This window comes from Dipodomys merriami, unplaced genomic scaffold (assembly GCF_024711535.1).
Source record: "Dipodomys merriami isolate MVZ:Mamm:240054 unplaced genomic scaffold, mDipMer1.0.p SCAF_125, whole genome shotgun sequence".
In the NCBI taxonomy this organism is placed as follows: domain Eukaryota; kingdom Metazoa; phylum Chordata; class Mammalia; order Rodentia; family Heteromyidae; genus Dipodomys; species Dipodomys merriami.
This window is the reverse complement of record NW_027202549.1, coordinates 218,919-235,754: the sequence shown is the minus strand read 5'-3', so window position 1 is coordinate 235,754 and position 16,836 is coordinate 218,919. Positions and strand designations below refer to the sequence as shown.

Genomic DNA, 16,836 nt, shown 5'->3' with positions numbered 1-16,836 from the left:
GGGGCGGGGCACGCTCTCATTGGTCACTGGCGGGCTGGCTGTGGGGGCGGGGCGCTCTCATTGGTCACTGGCGGGCTGTGTGGGCGGGGCGCGCGGGCGGGAACAGAGGCGAGGCGGAGGCGGGGACTCGCAGGTTTATTGGGGCGTGGCCTCCGCGGCCGCGGTGGGGCGCAGCGGGAGGCGTAGGGTGGAAGGCAGCCGTGCCGGCCCGTGGCCGCGCCCCAACCCGCGCCCGTCCGGCCGTCGGCCGCTCGTCCGAGCGTATAAAAAGGGAAGCGGGCGGGCGCGTCTACCGTCTACTCTGTACAGGGCGGCGCGGGCGGACGTGCGTGCGTCCCCACGCTGCGTGCCGCGTCGCCGCGCTCAGGGCCGGCCGCGGGGTCACTACGACAGAAGGACTACGAGACTCGAACTAGGTCACTGCGGAGGGGGCGGGGCGGGGCGGCAAGCGGGGGCGGGGGCGGGGCAGGCAGGGGGAGGGTGGGCAGGGGGCGGGCCTCCCCCCCGCACCCCCGCCCCGCCCCGCCCGCCGTGAGGTTCGTGTCAGGCACTTTCTGAATCAGCCCCGCGCGCGCTCTCCTCGGCCGCTGCCGCTCCGGCTCCGGCTCCCGAGGCCACGTCCACGTCCACGGCCGCCGACCGCGCAGGCGCCGCGCGAGCTTCCGGCCGCGGTGTTGCCCGGATGCGGCCTGCGCGGGGGAAGAGACGTCAGCGGCCCGGCGCGTCCCCCCCGCCATGGCTTCCCCCCCGGCGCGTCCCCCCCGCCATGGCTCCCCCCCTGGCGCGTCCCCCCCCCCGCCATGGCTCCCCCCCTGGCGCGTCCCCCCCCGCCATGGCTCCCCCCCCCCGGCGCGTTCCCCCCCGCCATGGCTCCCCCCCTGGCGCGCCCCCCCCCGCCATGGCTCCCCCCCCCCCCCGGCGCGTCCCCCCCGCCATGGCTCCCCCCCTGGCGCGTCCCCCTGTCCCCCCGCGCGCACCGGCAGGGCGGTCACAGGTCCGTGTCGAACCAGGCGAGCTGGTTGGAGTCGCCGGGCGGCAGCCCGTCCATGAGGTCCTGCGCGTGGCCCAGGTCGGGCAGCCCGTCCACCGGGTAGTCGGCGGCGGGGTGGTGGCCGCCCATCTCGTGCTCCATCATGGGGTCCATGCCCAGCGCGTCCTGCGCGTAGCCGCCCGCGTGGAACGGGCGGTAGCTGGGGTCTGCGGGGAGGGGGGGGGGGGGCGCTCAGCGCGGGCGGGGAGGGGGAGCGCGGGGAGGGGGCGGGGAGCGAGGGGAGGGGGCGGGGAGCGAGGGGAGGGGGCGGGGAGCGAGGGGAGGGGGCGGGGAGCGCGGGGATCGGGGTGGGGAGCGCGGGGGTCGGGGTGGGGAGCCAGGGGAGGGGGCGGGGAGCGAGGGGAGGGGGCGGGGAGCGCGGGGATCGGGGTGGGGAGCGCGGGGGTCGGGGTGGGGAGCCAGGGGAGGGGGCGGGGAGCGAGGGGAGGGGGCGGGGAGCGCGGGGGGCGGGGTGGGGAGCGCGGGGGCGCACGCACCGTCCTGCCGGTACCCCAGCGGCTCCCCCTGGGCGCCGATGTCCAGGCCGAGGTCCGCGGTCTGGGGGAGGGAGGGTCCCGGGTCAGTGGCGCGCACGCGCGGGGACCCGCGCCGCCCTCCCGCTGCCGCTGCCGTGGGATGGTCCGGGGTCGGGGGTCAGGGGTCGGGGGTCGGCGCTCACCTCGCTCCAGGCCATGGGCTCGGTGCGGAAGAGCGAGCTGGTGAGCTCCACAGACAGCCGCTTCTTGTAGTCCTGCGGCTTGTCCTCCGACATGCGGAACAGCACCGCCGCCGCGTACGTCGCTGCGGCCACACACAGCGCTGCGCTGCGCCACTGCAGCACGGCCGCCCGCGCCCGGACCCGCCCTCGCCCCGCGCCCGCTCACCCCCGCCCTCGCCCCGCGCCCGCTCACCCCCGCGCCCGCCCCGCGCCCGCTCACCCCCGCCCTCGCCCGCTCACCGACGCCCTCGTTCCGCGAGTGCAGCAGCTCCGTGAGCGGCGCGGTGGCGCCCTCGGCCTCGATGGCGTCGGCCGCCTCCTTGTCCTGCGCCAGCTCGCACAGCACGCCCGCCGCCACGCGCTGGATGTTCTCGATGGGCGAGTACAGCAGCTGCGGGCGGCGCGGGCGTGACCGGGGTGCGGCCCGCCCGCCATGCCCGGGAGGACCCCCTCCCCGCGGCTGCGGATCGGAGGCCCCGGCCCCGCCCGGGCTGGCCTCGACCCGCGACCCTCACCTCCCCGCGGGGCCGGGCCGACCCGCGCAGGGCACGCGTACCTGCACGAACAGCGGGATGGTGTTGAGGCCGCGGATGACGATGCGGTTGTGGACGTCCCGCGCCAGGATGTGCAGCGCGCCGGTGCAGCCCTCCACGATCTCCTCCATGCGCACGCCCTCCTGCGCGCGCAGCGACAGCGCCTTTCCCGCGAGCCGCCTCCCCCCCCCCCCCCGGGGTCGACCCCTCACCCCGCGCCCCCTCTCCCGCGGCCCCCGTCACCTACCACGAACTGCTGCTGCGTGCCGCCCATGGACGTGCGGCGCTGCGTGTCCTGGTGCGCGCGCACGAGCAGCTGCACGAGGCGCGGGATGGCGCCCTGCTCACGCAGCGGCGCGTGGTTGGCGGGGCACAGGGCGAGGTTGCGGATCAGACCCACCGTGGCCTGCGGGCGAGGACGAGGGAGAGGCCGCTGCGGCCCACGCCGTCCATTCCCCCGCCCCCCCCCCGCGGCGTGCACGCGGCCCGCCCCCTCCCGCAGCCACCCCCGCCCTGCCCCGCCCCGCCCCGCACCTTGATGAGCGGCCAGTGCGAGGGCGGGTGCAGCAGCTTCACCACCACGGGCAGCCCGTAGTGCAGGCGCACGGCGTTCTGCGCCATCTCGGCCTCCTGGTGGCGGCTGGTGAGGTGGCGCAGCGCGCAGATGGCGGGCTCCGTGATGTCCTCGCGGTCGCCCGCGCGCAGCACCGTGCGCACCAGCGCCTCGATGCCGCCCACCTGGCACACCATCATCTTGTTCTTGTAGTTGTTGCACGTCAGGTTGGACAGGATGCCCGCCGCGCACGTCACCACGTTGATGTCGTCCGAGCCCAGCAGCTGCACCAGCGTCCCCAGCAGCCCCTCCATCCCCTCCTGCGGCGGGCGAGGGGAGGCGGGCGCGCTCAGCGCATGCGCCCCGCGGGGGGGGGGGGCTGGGGGTGTCTGGGGGGGGCCGGGCAGCGCCGCGCCGCGCTCACCTGCTTGGTGGCGGCGTCCGAGAGGTTGCGCAGCGTCCACAGGCAGTTCTGCACCAGGCGCTGGCTCGGGTCGGTCAGGTGCAGCCCCAGCGCCTGCATCCCACCTGCGCATGCGCACAGCCCCGCCGTCACCCGGAGCGCCCGGAGCGCCGGGGGCCGACCGACCCGCCCGGAGCGCCGCCCCTGACACACCGCACACCGCACACAGCGCGCGCACACACATCGCACACACACACACACCGGACACCGCGCGCACACCGCACACACCGCGCACCGCACACACACACCGCGCACCGCACACACACACCGCACACACCGCACACCGCGCACCGCACACCGCGCACGCACACACATCGCACACACACACACACACCGCACACAGCGCGCGCACACACATCGCACACACACACACACCGGACACCGCGCGCACACCGCACACACCGCGCTGCACCGCGCACCGCACACACCGCGCACCGCACACACCGCACACCGCGCACCGCACACACACACCGCACACACACACCGCGCACCGCACACACACCGCACACACCGCACACCGCACACACACCGCACACACACACTGCGCACGCACACATACCGCACACCGCACACACACACACTGCGCACGCACACACCGCACACCGCGCACGCACACACACCGCACACACCGCGCTGCACCGCGCTGGCCGACAGGCCCGGGAGCCAGCGGAGCGACGGCCCGGAGGCGAGGACCCGCCGCCACGGCTGAGCCAGACCCTGTCTGAAACCCGCGCCGGGAGGGGCTTCCGGAGGGGCTTCCGCTCCGGCGGGGCCGGGCCTGGATCCGATCCCCGGTCTCGATGCGGGGGTCAGGGCGCGCGCCCGCGCTCACCGGCCTCCACGATGGCGGGCTTGTTGCTGGAGCACACGGACAGCACCTTGAGCACCCTGCTGGTGGTCCACAGCAGCTTCTCGTAGGTGTAGGTGCGCATGATGTTCACCAGCGCCTGCGGGCCGCCGCTCGCCAGGATGATGAGCTGCGGGGCGGCGCGGGCTCAGCACTGCGCGGCCCCCCTGCGCACCCCCAGCCCGCCGGGCCCGCCCCGCACCTTGCTCTCCTGGTTGCCGTAGGCGAGGATCTGCAGGCAGTCGGTGGTGATGGCCAGGAACTTGACGTTGGTCTTGTTGAGCAGGGCGACCATCTTCTGCAGGCCGCCGGCCAGGCGCACGGCCATCTTGGCGCCCTCCTGGTGCAGCAGGAGGTTGTGCAGCGTAGTGATGGCGTAGAACAGCACGGAGTCCACGGGCGACCTGGGCGGGGGGGCGGGGGGGGGGGGGACGGGGGGGTGGTGAGCCCGCGGGCCGCGCGCATGCACCGCGGGCCGGGCGCCGCGGGCCGGGCCTCACCCGAGCATCTTGACGAGCGCAGGGATGCCGCCCGACTTGAAGATGGCCAGCAGGCCCTCGCGGTGGTGCGACAGGTTGTGCAGCGTCCCCGCCGTGCAGCGCGCCGTCTCCACGTCGTTGGTGTTCTGCATGGTGCGCACGATGGCGGACACCATCTGCGGGGAGCGCATGATGGCGTGTCTGGAAGCTTCCTTCTTGGACAGCTGGTGGACCATCACGGCCGCCTTGTTCACGACCACCTGCGGGGGGCGCACGCCACGTCAGCCTCCGCACGCAAGGCGACCCTGGCGGCTGCGGGCAGCGCCCCCTCTCCCCCGCCCCCCCCCCCCGGCCGCGGGGCCGACCTGGTCCTCGTCGTTGAGCAGCTTGGTGAGCTCGGGGATGGCGCGCGTGGCCAGCTCCGCGTCGTCCTGGTAGTTGATGAGGTTCACCACGGCGTGCTTCAGCATCTGCGACGGCTCGGCCAGCCGCTGCACGTTGGTGGGGTGCGCGGCGTCGAACTGCGTGGACGGGATCTGCATGCCCTCGTCCAGCGTCTCGGGGAACATGGCGGCGCGGACGCGCTGCGCGCGCGTCATGGCGTACTGGCCGTCGATGTCTGGGGGAGCACGGGCGACGCCCACCCGTCCGTCACCCCGCGCCATGCCGCGCCCCCCCATCCCCCCCGCGGTGTGTCCAGGGCCGCCCGCGCTCACCGGCCACCTGCTCCTGCGTGAAGGGCTGCGAGAAGCCCTGCTCCCACTCGTACAGCACCTGCGCCGTGTCCACGTCCTCGTCGTCGGGGTTGCCCTTCCCGCTCAGGGACGGCGCGGTGGTGGTGGCGCCCGAGTGGATGCCGGAGTCCAGGTACGACTGCTGCTGCCAGTGGCTCACCGCCGCCTTGCGGTCGGGCTCCATCGCCATGTCCAGCTCCATCAGGTCTGCTGTGGTAACGTATGCGCGTGAGCGGCCGCGCGCGATCGCGGACCCCGGGGCAGGGCGGGGCGCGGCGGGGCGGGAGGCTGGAGGGGAGCAGCCCCCACTAGACCATGACACAAACCTTGCGTAGCCATTGTCCACGCGGGATTCTCAACGCGGGTGGAGAATCAACTTCAGATGCCCTGGGAGGAGGGGAGAAAATGGCGCAACTCATTAGCGTGGCGAGCGTGGAGCCCCGTCCGCCCCAGTCGCCAGCTGTGCGACCCGGACCAAACCCACGCCCGCCTCCGCCCGCCCCGCGCCACCCCGCGCCGCAGCCCCGCGATGGGCGGGGCGATGGGCGGGGCGATGGGCGGGGCGACGGGCGGGGCCGCACACTGGCCCCGCCCAGACGCCTGGAGGACGAGGACCGGCTGCACCAGCGGCTGCGCTGACAGCTATTCAGGACGGCGGTTCGAGGCCGGCCTCGCCGAGCCGCCCTCCTCCCCGCAACGCGGGATGTGGTGCCGGAGCGAAGCGGACCCCGGGTCCCGGGTCCCGAGTTCCAGTCCCGTACACCGCTCAACAAGAGGAAATCTCGCAAGTGGAGGCTAGCTGGCAAGCGGCCGCGCCTCCCGGGCAGGAAGGCGAGGGCGCTGCAGCAGCGCTAGTGAGCGCCTCGAGGCGCAGGCGCGGGGTGATCCGGGCCGCTGCGCCCCCAGCTCTGTCTGGCAGTCCCGGCTGCACAGGCGTCGGGTGGAACCCAGGCCCCGCCCCTCCAGCATCCCGCTGGCCCCGCCCACGGCCCCGCCCCCACCATCCCGCTGGCCCCGCCCACGGCCCCGCCCCCACCATCCCGCTGGCCCCCGCCCACGGCCCCGCCCCCACCATCCCGCTGGCCCCGCCCACGGCCCCGCCCCCACCATCCCGCTGGCCCCCGCCCACGGCCCCGCCCCCACCATCCCGCTGGCCCCGCCCACGGGCCCGCCCTCCACCCCTGCTGGCCCCGCCCACGGGCCCGCCCCCATGGCTTCAGCACCGCCCACTGGGTCACCCTGCGCAAGATCACTAAGAGCGTGGTGACGTCACGGCCCCACGCCGCCGTGGCACAGCCGCCATCCACCCCCCAGCTTCCCACCCCGCGGTGCACACACGGGGACCCCAGGGTTCACGCAGATGAGTCTCCCGCGGGGACATTCTGGTGACTGTCGCTCTTGTCAATGGGATGCGGGCCGCACGGGCCACCCGCCCCAGCTCGGCGAGCGGGTGACAACTCGCGGGCGCGCGGCACCATCCAGGAACACTCCCCATCCCCGGCGCACAGGAAGGCGCGCTGAGCCCCACGCGTGTCCTGCCAGGGAGAGAGGGGCGCGCGGGCGCCTGTCCCGCCGGCTCCCGCGTCCCCAGCCGGCCCGGCCGGGCTCGGCCCAGCAGCAGCGGCAGCGGCAGCGTTCAGAGGGGCTCAGAACGGACCGGCGCACCCGCAGCTCCCACAGCGCGCGTCCAGCGCCACTGTCCTGGGAGGCGGCCCCGGGACCACCCTGCCGCCGGCCGCGTCCGCCTCGCCTCAGCAGGCAGGCGTGCGTGCGTGCGTGCGTGCGTGCGCGTCCCCGCACCCCCCCCCCCCGCCCCCCGCGGGCAGCGGCAGCCCATCACGTCTAAAAACCCAAATGATGCGGCGGGCTCGGTGCTGGCGAGGAAAAGCCTGCAAAAGCAGCAACGACACACAAAGGGGCTGGGCGCTGCTCCGTCCAACACCACAGGCGTAGAAAGCTGGGCGTGCGCCTGGCCCAGGCGGGAGAGCACCCAGCCTCGAGCTGCAGCGCTGAGCGGCGGCGCCCAGGCCCACCAAAAACAAGAACAGGGGGAGATCACCCGGGCGCCCAGCCACCGAAACCAAACCACGGCCCGGCCCGGCCACGGCATTACTGACCCACCCACCCAACCTCTCCTGTCACAGGCCCCGCGGGACAGAGCGAACCCACGAGCTGGGGGATGGCAGCACCCAGCACCCAGCAGCCAGCCACTGCACGCGCCAACCAAGGCTCCTCACACAGGAAATGCCCCGCCTTGCGCCCAGACGCCCTGGGAAGAGAATCCCCGGCAGACAGAGCACCGAGCCCGCCGAGGGAGCCCGCTACTCCTGTGAACAGTGGCCTGGCAAGCACCGCTCTGCTTCATATCCCGACGCCACCCTCTGTCTCCTCTCCGTGCACTGTGGGCGACCCTCCCCCAAACCAGTGCACCCCACCTCAAATACACCTCAAATGCCCGGGCTCTGTCACAACAATTACAGACAATGCCTTCACCCCAAGAGACTGGTCCAGTGAAGACAGCACATGACCTACAGAGGTGAGCACGCGGACAGAGGCTGTGCAGGTTTAGATGAGCAAGTACTTTGGGTTCTGTGGCCACAATCTCCGTCACAGATGCGCTGCTGCTGCTGCTGCTGCTGGTGCAGTGCGAAGCTACAGAACTTCACGCACCGAACTGAAATCTAAATTCACTCATGTAAGTGTCGTGAGATACTACTTTACAAAAGGGGTGGGGGGAACGGGGTGGTTTTTAGGCCAGGAGCCAGTGGCTCATGCCCATCATCCTAGCTACTCAGGAGGCTGAGATCTGAGGATCACGGTTCAAAGCCAGCCTGAACAGGAAAACCCATGAGACTCTGATCTCCCATGAACCACCAGAAAACCAAAAGTGGCGCTGTGGCTCAAGAGGTAGAGCGCTGGCCTTGAGCTGAAGAGCTGAGGGACGGCGCCCAGGCCCAGAGTTCAGGCCCCACGACCGACTGAGGAGGCTCACTCAGGGCGCAGTGCGCAATCGGGTCTCTCCCAAGTCCCACACACGCCACGCACATGCATGTGCAGCAGCCGGGATGGTGGGTGACCTGGGCTGTCTTCAGTTTGCCAAGATGGAAGACGAAGTTCTCGGAGTCAAGCACGCGCTCCCCTTTTATTTCTGAACACGGCGCTGCCAACCGCGCCACTGGCCCACGGAATCCACTTGTGTCCTATGTCGTGCTCCACGCGCCCGCAAGGCCGAGGCTGAGGGGCTGGTGCTGTGCGCAGGCGCGGCTGCTCCACGCCGGGGGACACACAAGTGACCCAAGAGCCCCAGGAAGGACGGGGGGGGGGGGGGGCCGAGGCTGGAGGGGCACGGGGACCCCAAGGAGACGGCAGGCCCCGAGCGGGCGGCTTTCCAGACTCGCTGCAGGTAGATGCCGCCCCCCGGGCTGTGGGCCGGGACGCACGCGTGAGGAGCGGGGGAGGGTGGCGACACGGGTGAGCAGGCGTGAGCACTTCCTAGACACCCAGGGTGCAGGGGAGCCAGGAACAGCCGCCGCCAGCACGCACGCGCACGCGCACACACCAGGCCGGAGGGTCAGTCAGGAACACAGGACCGCGCGGATCACAGACGGACCGTGACCCGGCCGCCGGGGATCACAGACGGACCGTGACCCGGCCGCCAGGGCGGCGCTGCGACAAACAGAGACGGCGCGAGCGAACCGCCCGCCTCTGCCGCCGGGACATCTCGAGTTCTAGAAGCTGGGGACAGGTCTGAGTTCCTGTATGCACAGACCGGCTCCCGACCACGAAGAAGCCGAGCGCGGCCGAAGGGAGGAGGGAGGGAGGGGGGGAGGGAGGGAGGGAGGGGAGGGAGGAGGGGAGGAGGGAGGGGGGAGGGAGGGAGGGAGAGAGGGAGGGAGGGAGGAGGGGAGGGAGGGAGGGGGGAGGGAGGGAGGAGGGGAGGGAGGGAGGAGGGGGGGAGGGAGGGAGGGAGGGAGGGAGGGAGGAGGGAGGGAGGGAGGGAGGGAGGGAGGGAGGGAGAATTCGTGCGACTCCGGCCGAGTGGAGGCCAAGGAAGAGGCTCCGAGGCGGAGGGAGATCAGTGGGGAGCGGCGCAGCTCGGTGCCGCTGCCAGGGCCCAGAGTTCAAGACCTACAACTGGCACCCCAAACAAGTGACAGAAAACGTGCAGTTCATAAAGCCCATCACAGCTGTTTAGTTCCTCTGTACAAAAAGAAAACGGGGAGCAGAGTGCAACCACGGCACTTCCGCGTGGATCCGAGCCGTGTCAGCGCGCTCCACACACCGCCCTCTCAGCCTGCCCTCACTTCTGTGTGGATGTTTCCCACTCACACTTCAGACCCACTGTCGGCACTGACGGGAAGGTTACGACATGAAGACCGATGACCTTCAAAGATCCACGTGAAAAATCCGTGCACCGTGCGCGAGGCCAGCTACTGACAAGCCAGCTGGACAGCGTGCAAGCGATCGGACCCCAAGGAAAACCACGGCAAGCGGCGTGGACAGACTCTGGCGTGGAGAACACAGACAGCGCTAGGAAGCCGGCCAGCCTTGCTAACTGCCACACACACACAGGAAGGCCATCAGAGAAAAAAAAAAGTGTTTTTCCAACAAATTCAAAGGAAACCAGAGACAGGAAAACATCTGGAATATTCCAAGAAAAACAGCCAGTCCTGTAATGCCAAGGCTCAGGAGGTGGAGGCCACGAGACGGTAAGTGGTCAGACCTCTCTCTCGAGCTGCACACTGAAAGCTTGTCTCAAAAAGAAGAGGGAGGGGGAGGGGGAGGGGAGGAGGGGGAGGGGAAGAAGAGAAAAAAAAGGATCGTCGCGGCGACTCAGTGAGAGCGCCTGGGATTGGACAGGTGAGCTGAATGAATCTTCTGCGATGAGACTGTTTGTGAGTTACCATCATGTAAACAGCAGAGTCCCCTGCGTTGTTCGGGGGTCGCCTTTTAGCGAGCGGTGTTGGCTAAAGGCTGGGGTCTTCTGTCCAGTTCCAGTGTGTTGATTACACGTGAGATCTGAGGGTTCAGGCCCCCCCCCCCTTCACTGACCTTTCAAATTCTGGAAAGGAAAAACCTGATGAGCAGTTCAAAGATTTAACCAAAATGTATTAGCCTGACACCGAGAAGCCCTATGCAGCCTTTAAAGCCGTTTTTAGGCTTTAGTTTTCAGCTTTAGTCCTGCTGGGCCGCGGGGCGCGGCAGGAGGTCGCCCACAAGCACAAGGGGCTCACGCCTGTCACCCCAATGACTCCAGAGGCTGAGCGCTCTGTGTCTGCCGGCCCCAACTAACTACCAAGAATAAGCCGGAAGGAGAGCTGTGGCTTGTACTTTGACAAAAAGCCCACCTGAGGGACAGCCACTGAGCTCAAGCATCGGGGAGCAGCAAAGCGCAAAGCGAACGCACCCTTCCATGTGCACCCCGCCCTCCAGAAAAACAGCACAAAAAGGCATTTCCACCTGCGCTGGCCATGTCTGTCCTGGAGCCGTAAGTCTGGGCTGTCCACGCCAGGCGAGCTCTGTCTACTGACGTCTGTCTCCAGTCCCCAAGTTCCCAGTTTATCATGAGATGTTTCAACAGGCTTTCCAGGTGCCCGCATAAAACCTGAGCCACTTGCTAAGTCCCACAAATTCACACACCGCATCACTCCACACAACTGTTACAATACGTTTTTTTAAAAGCCTGTTCTTCAAACAGGAGCAGAGAACACAATCGGGCAGCGCTGAGATCTGAGGATCCTGGTTCAAAACCAGCCTGGGCAGCAAAGTCCTTGAGCTTTTTTTTTTGGTTGGTTGTGGGGCTTGAACTCTGGGCCTGGGCGCTGTCCCTCAGCTCTTCAGCTCAAGGCAAGCGCTCTACCACTTGAGCCACAAGCGCCACTTCTGGTTTTCTGGTGGTTTATTGGAGATAAGACTCTCATAGCCTTTCCTGCCAGGGCTGGCTTGGAACCGGGATCCTCAGATCTCAGCCTCCTGAGTAGCTAGGATTACAGGCGTGAGCCACCGGCACTCGGCTTTCCTTGAGACTCATCTCCAGTGAACCACCAGGAAACTGGAAGTGGCGCTGTGGCTCAAGTGGTAGAGCGCTCGCCTTGAGCTGAAGAGCTGAGGGACAGCGCCCAGGCCCCAAGTTCAAGCCCCACGACCAACAATGACAAAAAAAAAAAAAGAAAGCAAAGTTCAAGACATAATTTTTTCCCTAACTTTCCTGGGCATGAACTTCAAAAAGAACCTTTCAATCTGCCCATTGTCATTCATTTTGAGGAGCAGAAGTCCACAGACAGCGCATGCTATCCATAGGAAGCACTAACAGCATGAGCAGTATTAGGCAGGATCCTTTTGGAAGGATACTTAATCCATTTGCAAATCATTTCACCAAAAGCCCGGGAGGCATTCTTGCTTCTGAAACAAATAAACCACTTGGATGTGACAACGTGCCTCTTACTGCGATCCCCATAAAGCTGTCGGGTATAAAGCTGTCGGGTTCCACAGGTTGGTGGGGCGCCATCGCCTTCCCCACACTCTCGTCCTCATTCCAACTATGTATTCTGCAGACAACTACTTTTTTCTTCTTCTATTCGGGTCAGTCCTGTGCTTGAACTCTGGGCCTGGACGCTGTCCCTCAGCTCTTCAGCTCAAGGCTGGTGCTCAACCACTTGAGCCACAGCACCGCTTTTGGTTTTCTGGTGGTTCACTGGAGATAAGTCTCATGGACTTTCCTGCCCAAGCTGGCTTTGAACCGCGATCCTCAGATTCCAGCCTCCTGGATGACAGGCGGGAGCCCCTGACACCCGGCTGTAAGAACTTGAAAGTGTAAAGTCTTGGGCTGGGAAGGTGGCTCAGTATTAGAGCACTCACTTAGCATGCATGAAGCCCCGGGCTCAATTCCTTAGTACCACATCCACAGAAAAAGCTGGAAGTGGTGCTGTGGCTCAAGGGGTAGAGCGCTAGCCTTGAGCCCAGGGAGGCCTAGGGACAGTGCCCAGGTCCTGAGTTCAAGCTCCAGGACCACCCCCCCCCAAAAAAAAAATTAAAACTTTCCAGAATTTTCCATAAACCACTTGACGTCCAAAAAGCTAACTCACAGTAAGCTTCCTTCCTGACGCCAATGAGACTGGTTTAAAACAAGTGTTTTGGGTTGTTGTTTTTGGAGAGGAGGGGGAGGAACGCTCTATAAACCCCCTGAGCTTGCTTGTCACAGAAGCTGGGGACGGGGATCGATCGCTCGTGGGAAGAGCAGAGGGGGGCCTGGCCGCCCCACAGCGCTGCTTGCAGTTCCCGCGCGGGCAATCGCAGCTCGCGTGGTGGTTGGCTTTTTCTGGGCATCTACTTGTTTGCATCGGTCAGACGGCCGGGGTCACTTTGTCCTGGCACCCTGGGTGCGGAGGGCTTTTTCGTGTGCCCAGACTTTTCCGGGGCAGCACGAATGTGGCTTGTCCTCCACCTCTCGCCTGTCGGGCATTGGGACAGTTACTATCAGCGCACTTCACACGAACGTGCTGGAATGAAAGACCAGACAAAGCAGAAAAACACCACGACCGACGGCAGCCAGCCCTGGCGAGGCTGGGGGGAGTGGGGAATGGGGGGCCCTGGCTGGGGCTGGCGCCACTCCAGGGTGGAAGAAGATTGTGGAAGCCCAGCCTTTTCTAAGGCGCCCACGGGCTGGCCCTGGGGTGCGAGCAGAGAGATGACGGCGCTTGGAAGGCGGGGCCCGGCCGGGCGGGGCGGGCTCGTGGGCCAGCCTTCCAACCAAGTCAAGCCCCGGCTTGCCCCGCGTGGAGGCTGCTCGCTGCGCAGTCTGTGTGAGCCAGCGCCATGCTTCCTTCCCACCACACCCGTCCTCCCTCTCTCTGCTCGCTGGGATCGGGCTCCCCGCGACCCTCGGTCCCGATTCCGGGGTGTCGTGATGTGAAGCCTCAGGCTGGGAGCAGCAACGCCACGGGAGCCACGCCTGCCACCCGCGCTCGCCCACGTGGGTCCAAGCGGGTGGGTGGATGCGGGTGGGGTGGGGTGGGCCCAGGGATCTCTGCCCAGGCCCAGCGTTTTTCCACGTTCAACGCACCTGTGCAGACCACACCTCCTCGCTCCCCCGGGCACACGCCCCGCGGGCCGCTGGTTTTGCTCTGCTCGTTCAAGTTGGACCCCTGGTCACCCGTTTCCACACAATAACCTTGCTACTCAAAGTCAGCTCAAGGTTTTGTGTTGGTCGGTCGTGGGCCTGAGCTCGGCCTGGGCGCTGGCCCCCAGCTCTTCAGCTCCAGGCCGGCACGGCCACCTGAGGAATCGAGCCCGGGCCTCCTGCCAGCCTCCACACCACCGTCACCGTGGTTTGTTTTGATCTCTTCTTCTTCCCCGCCCCAGGCCGGGAGGGAGGCTGGAAGCTGGAAGCGCCCTGCGTGGGGATGTTGGGGAGCGCGGGGCTGGGAAACGAACCCCGTCCACTGCTTTGAAGGCTCCCGAGCCCCTCGGCCCGCACCACGCACACGGCCGACCCACGCACACGGCCGACCCACGCACACGGCCGACCCACGCACACGGCCGACCCACGCACACGGCCGACCCACGCACACGGCCGACCCACGCACACGGCCGACCCACGCTGGGCGCCCGGGCGGCGGCGGGGCCGCATTCAGCGGGTCTGGGGTGAAAGACTCGGCAGGCGGGTGCCCGCCGCCCCCAGCCTGGGGTCAGACGTCGGGGAGGGGGGCAGACGTCGGGGAGGGGGAGGTAGACGTCGGGGAGGGGGGCAGACGTCGGGGAGGGGGGCAGACGTCGGGGAGGGGGGCAGACGTCGGGGAGGGGGGCAGACGTCGGGGAGGGGGGCAGACGTCGGGGAGGGGGAGACGTCGGGGAGGGGGAGACGTCGGGGAGGGGGGCAGACGTCGGGGAGGGGGAGGTAGACGTCGGGGAGGGGGGCAGACGTCGGGGAGGGGGGAGGCAGACGTCGGGGAGGGGGAGGTAGACGTCGGGGAGGGGGGAGGCAGACGTCGGGGAGGGGGAGGGGGAGACGTCGGGGAGGGGGAGACGTCGGGGAGGGGGAGGCAGACGTCGGGGAGGGGGGCAGACGTCGGGGAGGGGGGCAGACGTCGGGGAGGGGGAGGTAGACGTCGGGGAGGGGGAGACGTCGGGGAGGGGGAGACGTCGGGGAGGGGGAGGTAGACGTCGGGGAGGGGGGCAGACGTCGGGGAGGGGGAGGCAGACGTCGGGGAGGGGGAGGTAGACGTCGGGGAGGGGGAGGTAGACGTCGGGGAGGGGGAGACGTCGGGGAGGGGAGACGTCGGGGAGGGGGAGCCGCCGGGAGGAGCGGCGCGGGGCTCGGCAGACAAAGCGCCCGAGACGGGGGGGGGGGGGGGGGGTGTGACCCGGGGCCCGGCGCTCTTCGAAGGTCGGGGTGCGCGACCCCGCGCCCCCCACGGCGACCCCGCTCCCCCCCCCCGCGCCCCCCGACCCGCGCCTCAGAAACGCAAGTGTCTGCGCTGTGCTTTGCGCTCTGCGCTGCTCGCTGTCGTCGGCTCTTTAAAAAACAAACAAACAAACAAAAAGGCCGAAAAGTTGCTCTGGACCCGAAACTCACCGCAGAGCCCCGACATCCGCAGCGGCTCACCCCCAAACCACGCGCGAGCCAGGCCCTCAGCAACCCACCGGCGGCCCTCCCCGGCGGGGCCCCCCAACACCGCGAGCGGGGCGCCCCCACACCCCCCAACACCGCGAGCGGGGCGCCCCCACACCCCGGGCCCCCCAACACAGCGAGCGGGGCGCCCCCACACCCCCCAACACCGCGAGCGGGGCGCCCCCACACCCCCCAACACAGCGAGCGGGGCGCCCCCACACCCCCCAACACAGCGAGCGGGGCGCCCCCACACCCCCCAACACCGCGAGCGGGGCGCCCCCACACCCCCCAACACAGCGAGCGGGGCGCCCCCGCACCCCGGGCAGGGCCCCCCAACACAGCGAGCGGGGCGCCCCCACACCCCCCAACACCGCGAGCGGGGCGCCCCCACACCCCACACCCCCCAACACCGCGAGCGGGGCGCCCCCACACCCCACACCCCCCAACACCGCGAGCGGGGCGCCCCCACACCCCACACCCCCCAACACCGCGAGCGGGGCGCCCCCACACCCCACACCCCCCAACACCGCGAGCGGGGCACCCCCACACCCCCCAACACCGCGAGCGGGGCACCCCCACACCCCCCAACACAGCGAGCGGGGCGCCCCCACACCCCACACCCCCCAACACAGCGAGCGAGGCGCCCCCACACCCCCGGGGGAAATGGGGGGGATCCCGGGAACTCCGCACCCCGTCGCCGCCTCCCTTGCACACGTACACACACACACACGCTGGGGCAGATGGGAACTTCAGAGGTGCCGTCTCCCCCCCCCCAAAATAACCCCACCTCATGACCCCAAAGACTAGACCCCCCCCACACACACACGCACACCCCTTCACCTCACCCCCCAACACACGCACACCCCGACCCCCGCCTCGGCCCGGAGCCCCGCACGGCGCTCCCCCGCCCCCACCCCCGCCAACATCCGGGTACTGCGGACGACACCCCCCCCGCACACACACGCCCGCGGCGGCGGCGGCGGCGCCCCCTCCCCAGGCCCGCCCTCCCCGCCCTCCCCGCCGGGCCCGGCCCAGACCCCGCCCTCGAGTCCCGGGCGTCGCCCGCCCGTCCCCCCCCGACGCCGCCGCGGGGCTGCCGAGCGCCCCCGCACACCCCGCCCGGCCTCCCCCGCGGGCCTCCCGCCGCGCTCGGGGTGGGGGGAAGCCGGGGAGCCCACACCCCCCCACACACACCCCGCCCCGAGTTACCTCCGGGGGAAGCCGCGGCCTGGCGCCGGGAGCAGCGGGGAGGGAGCGGGGGCAGGAGGGGGGAGGACGCGGCGTGGAGCTCGGTGCTGTCCGGGAGGCCCGCGGGGGCCCGTCTCCGCCTCCCCTTTCCCGGAGCGTCCTCAGAGGCGGCCTGGAGAGCGGGCGAAAGGCGGGCCGCCGACACAACCGGGAGACTCAAAATGGCGCCGCGCAAGGAGGCCGCTTATAAACGGTGCGCGGTGCTCCCCCTGTCTCCTTCCGCCGGGGCGCGCGGCGCCGGCGCAACGCGAAACGCTCCGCGGCGTGAAACCCGACGGGGGTGGAGCCAGGCGCAGGGAGGGGAAAAGTAGTCCCCGCGCTCCGCCAGGAGGCGGGGCCGAGAGGACAGAGAAAGTAGTCCGCGCTCCCCCACACGCCGCGGAGCGTGAGGGGGCGTGTCCGGGGGCGGGGCGTGGGGCGGGGCTTCGCGGTGTGGGCGTGGCCTGGGTTAGGAGCGCGCGTCGCTCCGCTGGCTCTCCAGGTGGGGCCTGGGGACGCGGAGGGGTCGCGGGGGTCCTGGGATGAACTGCAGGGAGGGCGTGTCACCGGGGTTCACCCCTGTCCCCCCCGCCCACCGCCCGCCTCCTCTTTGATCGCCGCCCCAGCTGCACCCGGGCCTGG

At 69.3% G+C, this 16,836-nt stretch overlaps 1 protein-coding gene across 2 annotated transcripts; it reads right to left on the bottom strand.

Moving 5' to 3' along the window:
• Positions 1 to 118: 118 nt before the first annotated feature.
• On the bottom strand, positions 119 to 16,387 carry Ctnnb1 (catenin beta 1). Of its 2 annotated transcripts, none has more exons than XM_070017485.1 (16): positions 16,177 to 16,387; positions 5,684 to 5,744; positions 5,340 to 5,567; positions 4,989 to 5,242; positions 4,645 to 4,883; positions 4,347 to 4,548; positions 4,130 to 4,274; positions 3,259 to 3,362; positions 2,816 to 3,154; positions 2,529 to 2,687; positions 2,305 to 2,424; positions 1,989 to 2,139; positions 1,710 to 1,831; positions 1,528 to 1,588; positions 978 to 1,197; positions 119 to 689 (listed from the first exon to the last, which is right to left on the bottom strand). In XM_070017485.1, the coding sequence occupies exons 2-15, from the start codon at positions 5,694 to 5,696 to the stop codon at positions 989 to 991; spliced, it is 2,346 nt and encodes a 781-aa protein (XP_069873586.1). In that variant the 5' UTR covers positions 5,697 to 5,744; positions 16,177 to 16,387; the 3' UTR covers positions 119 to 689; positions 978 to 988. The 2 variants fall into 2 exon arrangements, with proteins under 2 accessions (XP_069873586.1, XP_069873587.1); XM_070017486.1 differs by having other exon boundaries at positions 5,340 to 5,564.
• Positions 16,388 to 16,836: the final 449 nt, after the last annotated feature.